The 12,838-nt window shown below is 40.0% G+C and overlaps 1 protein-coding gene across 4 annotated transcripts in view; it reads right to left on the reverse strand.

Annotated features, from left to right (window-relative positions):
• POLA1 (DNA polymerase alpha 1, catalytic subunit) overlaps positions 1-12,838 on the reverse strand; it is a 299,784-nt gene that overhangs the window by 62,837 nt on the left and 224,109 nt on the right. For all 4 annotated transcript variants that reach the window (XM_073901954.1, XM_025857680.2, XM_073901952.1 and 1 more), the window contains one exon: positions 5,412-5,508. In XM_073901954.1, the coding sequence (XP_073758055.1) occupies positions 5,412-5,508 (97 nt within the window). The remainder of the gene's footprint in view (positions 1-5,411; positions 5,509-12,838) is intronic.

Below are 12,838 nucleotides of genomic sequence, written 5' to 3' on the forward strand. Positions count from 1 at the left end.
AGAATCTTAAGCAGGCTCCACGCCCAGCATGGATAAATAAAATTTATTTATTTATTTATTTTAAAAAATTTATTTGTCAGAGAGAAAGAGCACAAGCAGGGGGAGCAGCAGGCAGAGGGAGAAGCAGGCTCCCCACTGAGCAAGGAGCCCAATGCAGGACTCGATCCCAGGACCCCGGGATCATGACCCAAGCCAAAGGCAACCGCCCAACTGACTGAGCCACCCAGGCTCCCTACAAAGAACTCTTAAAACACAACAATAAAAAAACAACCCAATTAAAACAAATGAGTCATGGTGATTAACGTAACAATAAAAAATTTTTTTAAAAAAGAAAAAAATAAAACAAATGAACCAAAGACATCTCACCAAAGATATACAAATGGCAAATAAACATATGAAAAGATGCTCCCCATTGTATGTCATCAGGGAAATGCAACTTAAAACGAGACACGGGGCGCCTGGGTGGCTCAGTCATTAAGCGTCTGCTTTCGGCCCAGGTCGTGGTCCCAGGGTCCTGGGATCGAGCCCCACGTCTGGCTCTCTGCTCAGCGGAGAGCCTGCTTCACCCTCTCCCTCTGCATGCCTCTCTGCCTACTTGTGCTTTCTCTCTGTCAAATAGATAAAATTAAAAAAAAAAAAAACCCAGGCTTGCTAGTATAAAAAAAACCAAAAACAAACAAACAAACAAAAAAACAACAAGACACCAGGGCTCCTGGGTGGCTCAGTCAGTTAAGTGTCCAACTCTTGATTTCGGTTCAGGTCATGATCTCAGGTTGTGAGACCCCCTGTCAGCCTCCTCACTGGGCATGGTGCCTGCTTGGAATTCTCTCTCTCCCTCTCCCCCTCCCCCACCTCTCTATCCTAGGGGGAAAAAAAAGATTCTCTCCCTCCACCCTACCTCAAAAGAGAAAACAAAAAAACCACAACAAGATCTATTAGGTTGGCCAAAATCTGGGACGCTGACAACACTAAATGTTGGTGAGGATGTGGAGTAACAGGAACTCTCATTTACTGTCAGTGGGAATGCAAAATGGTAAGCCACTTTGGAAGTCAGTCTGTTAGTTTCTTACAAAAGTAAACATACTCTTACCATATGAGCCATCAATCAAACTCCTTGATCTTTATTATTTACCCAAAGGAGTTGAAAACTTACGTTCATATAAAAACCTACATATGAATGTTTATAGCAGCTTTATTCAGAAATGCTGAAACTTGGAAACCAAGGTATCCTTCAGTAGGTGAATCGATACTTAAAATGTGGTACATCCTGGGGCACCTGGGTGGCTCAGTTAGTTAGGCATCCGACTCTTGATTCTGGTTCGGGTCATGGCCTTCGGGTTGTGGGGTCAAGCCCTGAATCAGGCTCTGTACTCAGCAGGGAGTGTGCTTGAAGATTCTCCCCCTCTGCCCCTCCCACACTTGCATTCTAATAAATAAATAAATCTTTAGAAAAAATTTAAAAATGTGGTACATCTAAATAATGGAATATTATTCAGCACTAAAAAGACAAGTCATGAAAGTTACATGAAATTCAAGTCATGAAAAGACACAGAAGACACTTAAAATGCATTTTACTAAATGGATGAAGCCTATCTGAAAAGGCTACATACTATAGGATTCCAAATATATAACATTCTGGAAAAGGGAAAACTGCAAAGACAGTAAAAGGATCAGTGCTTACCAGGGGATAGTGGGGAAGAAAGGATAAATAGGGTGAGCACAGAGGAATTTAGGGCAGTGAAAGTACACTATGATACTACAATGGTAGATACATGTTGTTATGGATTTGTCCAACAAATGTCCAATACCAAGAGTGAACCCTAAGGTAAAGTGTGGACTGTAGATGATAATGCTCTGTCAATGTAGCTTCATCAATTGTAACAAATGTGCCACTCTGGTGGGGGATGTTGACAATGAGGGAAGCTGTACCGGTATGGGAGCAAGGGAGGGGGTACATAGGAAATCTCTGTACCTTCCATTCAGTTTTGCTGTGAACCTAAAACTGCTCTAAAAAATAGTCTACTAAAAACAAAGGTGGTTCGTGGCTCCCTTTCTTTGCTTCCATAACAACCTGACCAGATTGGTGGTTTATCACACTTTGCTGCTGAATTTGTCTCCGATAAACTGTAAGCTCCTCCGGAGCAGGGAACCTTGGCCATCTTAGTTCCTTTGACATCTGGGATGGCACTCAACACATAAGTGAAAATATGTATGTACTGTTTTTACCGTTGCTGAATAAACAAAATTAAAAAGTTCAGGTGAGAAAACCCAGAGACTCTCTTTGCGCCCGCAGACTTAATTTAGACAACTGGGACAAGATTTGAATGGATTCATATCTCCCCCAAACTGTTCACTTATCCCTACTCCGGCCAAGGCCCCATGGGATGAGGCAGTCAAACGGGACCACTATGTGATGCCATTGTGGAAATGGATTTTAACCTCATACATTGCCACTATGTTTCTCTAAAACTGCCTTTGGGTCTATTATGCCATCTGTGTAACATTCTGGAGCAGTTACAATAATAAAGCCAAAGTCCTACAGAAATAAGATTTTTAAAATGTTAGGTAGTTACAGTGAATATGCAGTAAACACTTCACCAAAGTGAATAACAGTCCTTTAGCATTTTAAAGGTAAGGAAAAATACCAAATGGGGTTAATTCACATTATGGACTAATGGTCTGTAAACCTTCGTTTGAAAGCAAAGCACAGGAAAAAGCTTTGACAAGAGCTACTTCTTACCATAAAAATAAACTTCTTTCAAATAATTTGTGATTTTTCCAAGTCAAATGGCCAAGTTTCAAACAAAAATTAAAACCACCATCCAGTTACAACCCTTAAAATATGGGCTTTACAAAGGGAAATGGTAAAACAATCTTAGTCAAGGAAATGTTGCTAAGTACGGACAGTAAATACCTCACACACCCAATCCAGGGCACTTGTTGACAGACAATACTTAGACTCCATTCTCAATAATGTAACTGTGTGTAATGATGGTCACTCTTTGCAAGACTTCTGATGTAACATCTACTGGTGTTCTGGCCTTGGTCCAAACTGAATAAAAATATTTGCCCTCTGGATCCCACAGATTTTCAATTCATTTTTTTTTGAGAGGGGAGGAGGGGCAGAGGGAGCAAGTGAGAGAGAGAATCTTAAGCAGACTCCCTGCTGAGCGCTGAGCCCAAAGCAGGGCTCAATCTCACCACCCTGAGATCATGACCCCAGCAGAAATCAAGAGTCAGACTTAACCAACTGAGCCCACCCAGGCGCCACACCCCAACTGACTCTTAAGGGGTAACTTATCAAATGTCACTTGTCAGTAAACCTCTGATCTTGGAATACAGATAAGCACGACCCAGAGTTTCAGTTTATATCCCCCTACTAACAAATACCCTAGTACCTCTTAATATTACTGAGTGATCTGAAAACGCCCTGAGCAGGTAAATTTCAACTAATCCACTCATTCCTGAAGTGCAACTCATGAATAGTAAATAAGAAGGAAGCTAAAAGGAAAAATAGTTTCACAGTTAAAATTCTGTAAATAAAATGAAAGGTTCTTGGAACATTTCATGAAGTTCCTTCTGTGACACATACATTTAGTATCTTTCTCTTAGTTTATTTTCTTTAGCCTTCTGACATGTGAAAGAACCTGTCAATAACTCACACATAGTGCCGTTATGACCCTGAACTCCTGGATAGTGTACTTATTAGAAGCAAATGACAAAAAAAAAAACCATCCCAACTCTTAAACTTGTGAAATAGAACCACAATAAATTGTGTGAGGGTATAGATACTGTCAATACTTCTCCCCTTTTGCCAAGCAAGAAGCTTCTAAGTAGCTATTTTATTCCCTCTTATTTTCTGGGGGAGCAATGTACACTCCTCTAAAAAACCACAGTAAGTCTCCAGTGACTTTCCAGATCACTCCTACATGTCTCCAAGAGTCAACAGACTTTTTGAAAACTGCTAATCATGAGACTGATTTAGCTGCCTCAGATAAGAATTCTGGAGATGTCTGGAAGAGAAGTCCATCCCCTTGGAGTCTAAGATATCTAGGGAACAATCTGAAATGGCTAGGTTCAGAAAGAAGTAAAGGGGGAGCAACTTTTAATATACTGATACCCAGAAAGAGGTAACAAACAGACAGAAACAATGTATTCATCAGAGAATCCATACATAATTCTCTCAACTCATAATGCCTTTAAGGAAAGGCCCTTAAGGGTAAAAGAGAAAAAGCTATTAATGATACTGAAAATAAACATGGGCCAGACATGAGCCATGAACAGAAGTTAAAAAGAACTCAGTTATTAATGAAAAGAAATTTTTCTTCACATTACATAAATTTTACTAATTCACTGAAAATATGCCATAGCCCAAGTTCTTGGTGAACATCCAGAAACAAGAAACTAATATTTGGACCAACTCCTCCATCTGTCGGTAAATTGTTTTATATCCAAGGACAGCAAAACCAATTAAGTCAAGACCTTTAAAAAATAATTTTTAGCCTATCCTGTAGATGGAAAAAACTGGTCAATTATGACTAGCACTGAAAACAGTAAGACCAAATCAAGGGCAGTGTGGAGATTCTTACAGGAGGAAATCCAGCAGTATTTTTAGGTTTATGTCCTTAAGGTTACCTCCAGCCTTAATACTGACCAACAAAATGTCGAACTGATATTCACTGACAAACAACATAAACACTCTGCAGGTAACTAATAATAAAAATGTGGATATATGCCTTTTTTATTCTTTACAGGTCATAGAAAAGTTGTCAATGGGATTTTCAGGTAGGAGGAAAAAAAAAACATGCACTTGTCAAGACATTTTCAAATACTTTGTCATGGAACAAAGTTTTTCCCAGACCCATTAAATTCCACAGTGCCTGCAAGTCCTGCGTGAGGGTTACAGGCAGCACCCAATCATCTGGGCGAAGGTGCAGATATGCTCTCTTAGGATGGAGTCAATAAATAACTCCACCTCATGCCTCTCTTTCAAAACGAACCTAGGCTTTTAGTGAACAGCAGAGACACACTCCAGGTCTATTTTTCTGTAGTAATGTCTGGTTTTTGTAGGTCCAATGATCACGTTGCCTATGCTTACTTTATTACAATTACTAAACTCTATAGAAAATAGCATTTTCAAAATACAGCATTTAAAGAGTCCTTTTTGTACTGTTCCTCCCCCAAAGCCCTGATTTAATAGAGAACAATGTGAGACAGGCTGTGGGGACCAAAGCCGGGGATTCCTATACCACCGCCCCTCATGCAGGGGAAGCCTGTGCTCACAAGGGGCCCCCACGGCCTGCTTCTGAGACAGCGGTGTGATGCTGCATGAACAGCCTGACAGTAGGTCTGGCTTTTATGATGCAAATTTCCACTTTAAACTCAAAGGTAATTACAGTATTTTAACGTACCTTTCTCATGATCGGTAGTAAGTTTCTCCAGTGCACAGTCCGCATCAAAAATGTACCGGTAAAAGCACAGCTGGGTGTACAGGGACTTGTCAGAATACTGCAATAGAACAGAAAATAAATGAATACTACTACTGGCGAGGGGAGCGACGGAGATCACTCTCAACAGAGTGTATTCCCTACTCTCAACTTCTATATCAAGCAGCTTTTTTTTTTTTTAAAGAAGGGGGGTTGAATAAGAAGGAATCATACTAATGATTTGTCCCCCTCATATAGCATACATACCTTTAGTAATTCAGAATAAATCCTGCCACTTCGATCACAGATTACTACTTGCGAAGCTGCTGACTGATTACCCCTGCTGTCAAAAAACTGATTTTGTCAAATTGCAAATTCCTATGCACCCTTGACAATTTGCACTGTTAATTGGGAAAAGTGGTACTGTGCTTCCTAACTGGGACCTGTCCGTGGTAGCAAGAAGTTAAACAATTTCTGAAAACCGTTTAACATACACTGCCATACTATGAGCCCAATTTTATGACTTGTGGAAATCTACGGCCCTTGCCAGGGACTGGCTCAAAGACACGACATGGTAAATAAAACATAGTCTCGAGGAACATTTTAACCACTTGTTCTGTGCTAATCCTAAGTGGGCAACATATGACCTCTTAGAGATACTGGGGGAAATGAAATAACTGAGGTTTTTCATCCCACCCACGTCAAAACAAATGTTTAGTGACTTTGGCAAGTTCTAATTCAACATCATAGGAGATGTGCCCGAACTACTATTCATTCAGCAAACATATAAGGAACACTGATATTCCTGGGGTTATCTAGAGTCATTGTGTGTTCTCCTAAGCAACCGTCCCTCACACTGTGCGGGGGAAAAAACACACACAGCCAATTCAACAACTAAAGTAACAATTATATGGTGAATCGCATTCAACTGCATTTCTCTTAATTTAAAATCAACTGCCCTAGGAACTTTCTTTCCTTCTTCCTATGAAGTTAGATACTTGGGAAACCCTCATGCTGAAGGACAATGAGCAAGAGCTTGATGTTTTCTTTGGGAGTGGGGGTGTCCTACCAAGGTGGAAAACAACTGAACCCTCAGAACTTCTCAAATGAGAAGCTCAAATAACAAACACGTTATCAGCTCTCACTTGCTGCCTTGGATGAACATGAAATCCAACCAACATCCAATGACCAGCTATTGTGTGCCAGATTGGGTACCAGTGACAAACATACATACAGCTAACTCACACAGTAAGCATTCCACAGATAGATGCTGGCTGAATGAATTAATCAATGAATGACCATGACAACCAAGTCATTCGTACAATCCATGCAGCAGGCTCCGGTGGCACCCACAGACTAGCACACCACTAGGAACTTAAGGAAAACCACTACCTACAACTGGATACGGAAACAGCATTATTTTTGAAGGGAATCCCTTGGGAAACCAAGTATTGGATCCAAGGATCCTAGCTCACTATCAATGATAAAAAACCATAGTCAAAACTCAACTTGGTACAGAAGTAACTGAAATTCAATTACAGCTCAAAGACTGACCTTCTTGTTAAGTGTATTACAAAATCTGTTACTAAATTTAGTCTATTTTAAACATCTTTGGCCATTATAAAGAGTATCTATAAATATTAGGCTGCAGGAATAACCCATATGGAGCTATTCATCAGCCAGAGCTATTGTCTTTTTTTGTGTTCATTCCTTCTGCGAGTCTCTCTTTCTTTACCTGAACCTATTTTAAAAAGTATACACCTAGAAGCCTATTTTATTTCTTATTAGCTATTCTACAATATGCATCATCATTATACTATTATACACCAGTTATTTTTAGCGAATCCTGATTACTGCTTCCTGGGGGAAAAAAAAGGAGGACGACAGCGATTAAGTTATTTGTTTAGTTTTTTAGATTCAGCAGTAATTGCTGGTACACATCTCCCTGACTGCACACATGCTGCAGGTTGAATAGAACACTGAAATTACCTCCTTCATAATAGTTTGTTTTGATAATGTATTGTGTGTCGAGATGATGAGAAACAGTTGCTGTCAATTTGATTAGCCATTATATTTTTATGTTAATTGCCATTATTGGGTCCATTCTGTTTAGTGTCACCATAGAAGCCATACAATGTTAGCATAAATAACAAATTGGAGTAAATTAGGAAGATATATTTTTGCCAATTCATTTTAATTGCCCCTCAGTCCTTCCGTTGGTTAACGCAGCTGTTGACCCATAATAAGCGCTGGGTCAATATAGCTGCTTGTCAATTCAGAAATGCAAAGTGCTGTGTTGCTGGTAATGGATATACAACAACCTTTGCCAGCCAACTGAAGCAAACGAGTGACAACCCACATGAAGGAATAAAGCGTCAGCCACGGAGTTTAGTGACCTGATATTAGTAGGCAGGCTAATTGAAAGTCACTGCCTAAATGGATAAGGAAAATAGGAAAAAAAATTAAAAAGGAGTTATATATTTTTAAAAAATATACCAACACTTCCTGCCCTTTTGATTCCTGACATATTTTGCAATTAGTAAATTGGCTGAAAACAAAAGGCCCTATTAGATTTTCAATGTCAAATACAATTAAGTGGTTTTAAAGAACACACATGAAATGGAGAAAACTACAGTTTAAATGAACAAGAATAACACCTACTTTTGTTTTCTTGATTTTGCACCATTAATTTGTGATCACTTGGAGGGCTTTTTTTATCATTACCATCTTTTCTCTTTTGCCTTTGATGATAAATTCTTCTAATCAAGAAACCTGACACCCTCTAGTCTTCTCTGAGATGTTCAGCGGGTTTTTTTCCCCACACTTAAATGCTCATTTTGACTGTACAAGATTGGATGGAAAATACTTCAGGAAAATAAGATGATATTTTAACATTTCTCTCTCTCTCTAGCTTTTACTTATTGGTTTAAAATGTTCGATTTCTTGCTCTTTCCTGAAAATTGCACTCAACACGGTGCCTAGGCTTCTTTCAGTCTTCCTTTATACTTAGAACATCATGCACCAAAGTGGCCGATTGTGATTTAGTAAGGACAATGCTGAGCAGAAATAGCTATTGTGTATATCACACTCTGCATTCAAGTTGGATGCTCGGAGTGTTAACAGAGTAATAAGTGCGGGTCCCATACATACATGGGGGTAGGGAAGGAATTCCACTTTGATATACCTGGCACAGAGGAGGCACTTAGCAAATATTGTGGAAGAAATGAATGGAAAAGGAAAATGTTTTAATGCCCCTGGTTCTAATGCATTTTTTAAAATCCCGTAAGTGGATTACATCAGAAACAATGCAAACTTCATTCTTTCTCCAAGCCAACGTACCCTCACATGAAAAGGTAGTTCTGTTTCCATTTATTTATAATCCCTGGTCTCTCTCCTGAGATTTTTGATGAGCCTCTAGATCAGTGGTCCTTCACCTGACTGCACATAAGAATCACCTGGGAGCTTTAAAAAAAAATACTGAAGCTCAGACCTCACTCCTGGAACTAACTCAGAATGCAGGGTGGAGTGCTGGGGATTGGCATTTTCAAGGGCTTCTAGGTAGTTCTGGTGGGTAGTCTAAGATGGGAATCGCTGTGCTATATATTACCTGTACTGGAGATACTTTTAGAACCATGGACTTGTATCCCTCCAGCCTAGCTTGAGATAAAGGAATTTACACTAACCAAAATAGCCTGAGATTTCCTGAGAACCATTTTTGAGGAAGATGCTTGCTTGTCCAAGCAAGTTATTTCAAGATTAGGATGGACATATTTTGTCTTACATAAATACAGGCCAGTGTTACCCCTAATTTGTATTTTTTGTTGTTGTTGAATTAAAATCTATACACCAAAAGTGCACAAATAGTAAGTGTGCAGTTTGATGTACAAAGTGAACACTTCTCTGTAATCAGCACCCATAATAAGAAACAGAACAATACCAGCATCCCAGAAGCCTCTCCCCTTGTTCCCCTGCTAGCTCTCCCCATCAACAGATTTGTCTTAAAAAAAAAAACCCAATAACTTTATGTGCATAGAATTACATAGTTTTCACTCTTTTTTTCTTTGGTTTCTTTCGCTCAACAGTATGTTTGTGAGATTCACCCATGTTGTGGCATGTAAAAAGAGTTTTATTCTCATTGCCATGAAGTATTCCACTGAATGAATAGATCACAATCTACTTATCTATTCTATGGATGATGGATATTTAGGTGGTTTCCAGTTTTCTGGTTATTAGGAATGGTGCTGCTGTGAATATTCTTGTACGTGCCTTTGAAGCACGTAAGTGTACATTTCTGTTGATTATAATACCCAGCAATGGAAATGCTGGGTCACAGGGCATGCATATGTTCAGCTTTAGTAGCAATTGCCAAACTGTTTCCAAAGTGGGCTCAGTACTGATTTTCAACTGACTTTCTTTTGAACTGGTTCGACAACACATGATCTCTTATTTTAGCTTTCTAAGACTGTTGTGTGGCAATGTAACCAGTCTTCTCTCTCTCCCCCTCATTTGTAGGGATAAGAGTAGAAGTTAGCTAAAACTACCTCTTCATCAACTTGAAAATAAACATAACTTGCTCCTGAATTGAATTCCTTGAGGTATGAAGAGTGTGGCTCATGACCCTAGAGATTATCCACAGCAAAATCTTAACCTCAAGATACCTTCCTCATACAACCTAGAACATGCAAGGCCTGCCTTCTCACATTAACTAGTATATACTCACAGAAGTCAAATCCATTTGGTTTAAGCCTCAACAATATCAATCAGGAAGGAAAATGGGCTGTCCCAATTCCCAAAATATAGCCCCAAAGTATTTTTGATGACTATCATTCTTCTTCTACCATGAGCACAAATAAACCAGCACTGACTAGAACTTTAAAATACGACAACGGTGTTTCAAACCCCATTACTTTGCAAAAGCTGAGGATAGAATTTACTCCAGGCATCACAGCATGAAGCAGATCCCAAATTCTAAACCCTGCTGGCACTGACAGAGACCCTAAGATACAAGTCTAGAAATGGAAAATCGCCTTACAACAGCCTTGGCTGAAAAATCCCTACTAGGGGGTGCCTGGGTGGCTCAGTCGGTTAACAGCGCTGACTTTTGACTTTGGCTCAGGTCATGATCTCAGTGTTGTGAGATTCAGCCCTGTGTTGGGCTCCACGCTGGGTGTGGAGCCTGCTTGGGATTCTCTCTCTTTCTCTCTACACCCTGCCCCCCACTTGCATGCACACTCTCTCTCTCTCAAAAAAAAAAAAAAATCCCTACTAGTACCCTCACCATCTACCAGACAGAGCTCCAACCACCAGACCTATTCAAGAGGTCTCTGCATGCCCCTCCAATGCCAGGCCAGCCCCACACGCACCCCACTCCTTACCATTGCCTGCTCCAGGCACACAGGCCCTGTGCTCCTTCCCTACTCTGACACTGGCCCAGGGAATTCTGCCCCTCCTGGCAGGCCTATCCTTTCAGCCCTGCCTAAACAACCACTAGCTTTCTACCTACCTCATCAGACCTCACGGTCATCAGTTTCCTCACGGTCATCTGTCAAGCCTCCAGCATTTGGTTTGCTCACTTTCTACCTGACAAACCCAGTTGCCTCTCCTCTAGGTCCCAATGGTTTTCTGCATCCCTCTGGCCCAGAGATCACACTCCAGGTAATCCTCACTGTTTTGATCAACCTTGTACCTCCTAGGATGTGAGCTCCAGATGGCAGGGACTCTATGTATTCCCCTTTGTACTGCTGGTGCCTAGGTCGGAGCAGGGAGTGTAGTTGGCCCTCAATGAATGTTTGTGGAAGGAAGGGATTCACAGAACGTGTCTCCCACCTCTCACTGAACCTTAACACACTGCCTAATGATACAACACTAGTCCCCTGAAATGATTTCTAATGTAGCCTGTGTGTATCTCCCCAGGGCAAACTGGCTTTGGGGTCAGACTGAATCACTTAAAGGCTAGGGTGACTTTGAACACACTGCTTAACCTAGTCACACCTCAATTTTTTCATTGGTAAAATGAGGCAAATAAGCCTGTCAGGAATGTTGTAAAGATCATGAGATACCACAAGGAAAGCACCCAACACACAGATCCTGTACTTTTCCCAACTAGTCTGTAAGCTTCCAGAGGGTCTGAATTTGTGCATATTTGGAAAACCCAATATCATGCCCATGATATGTGCTCCAGAAAATTTTAATTAAGGAATATGTTTAAACTCTAGAATATGAATGCCACCTTTTTATGAATGCATTAAAAACTGTTATTTCTAGTATTTTAGTAGAGATACGCTTTTAGAATTCTAGCACCCCTCAATTCCATACACCTTTAAGCCTTATATAAATTATTAGTCTTGATTATGAAAGAATTGAGCCAAGCTTTCTTGCTTTCCCTGCCACTCAATTAAATTAGTTTTCTCCCCATTTTATTCGCAATATCTGTATTAACTTAGCTATTTTGCAAATATGGAAAAACAGAGGGTGAAAAAAAATGCTGGCTTGCCAACTCCACTGTACTTCTTTGCAAAGGAAATTATTTCCATAGGCTACAGAAATAACTTATTTGGATTACTTCAATTAGTTCTAATACAAAACATTGCCACCACTTCATTAATCAGCCGCTTGTGAGGGTTACTTTTCCAAGAAGTCTTTTTGGTAATTTGATTAGAAAGAATGGTAGTGCACATTATCATCTGATTCAGTGTGTCCATCAAGCAGACAATTTACAGCGAGTTCTTGATAACGACGGGCTTAAAAAAACACACACAGCAGTTTCTTCATTTCAAAATCCTAGTCCCATTTTTTGGTAAAGATGAAGTTAATTTTTCAAAGTCTTTGGCAACACACGTTGCTGAATAAGCATCAGGAAATATCTCAGTACTTTAAGAAGCATTTCACTCTATCCCTCTCCCCACAGACAACCCCCCCACGAATGATGCAGTAATTAAAACCTAATTATTATCTTCATTTTAAACAAAACCTAAAGTGAATACCAATTAATAACAACATACTAATGAGCATCTGCTGTGATGAAATTGAATATGAATGTGCTGCAAATTTCGGGTAATTTATTTTTTTAGGGTAAGTGCCACTGGTCGCATTCTGCAGTTAGAAGATTATATAGAATGTACACCATTTTCTATCAAGTCATTCTGCACATGGCAATTTCCATCTTAGGAGACAGGGCTGGCTTTAACACTGCAGATGGTGAAATACCCAAATACTGGCCACAAGGTCTTCCCTGGGGCTGAGGACGATTCTGGGAATCTCTCTTGAATTTGTTGCCCTTCCTTGAAAGGTTTTCCTTTTGTTAAATGTCGTATTTCTAGGTTAATCCCATGCCTCCCCCCAAAACTCAAAAGATTTGAATTTGTCCCCTGTCCTACATATAATCATGTATAAATACCGTGACAGAAAATTTA

Source organism: Callorhinus ursinus, unplaced genomic scaffold, assembly GCF_003265705.2.
Source record: "Callorhinus ursinus isolate GAN/ISIS: 27379988/994484 unplaced genomic scaffold, GSC_fseal_2.0 scaffold16, whole genome shotgun sequence".
NCBI classification, from domain to species: domain Eukaryota; kingdom Metazoa; phylum Chordata; class Mammalia; order Carnivora; family Otariidae; genus Callorhinus; species Callorhinus ursinus.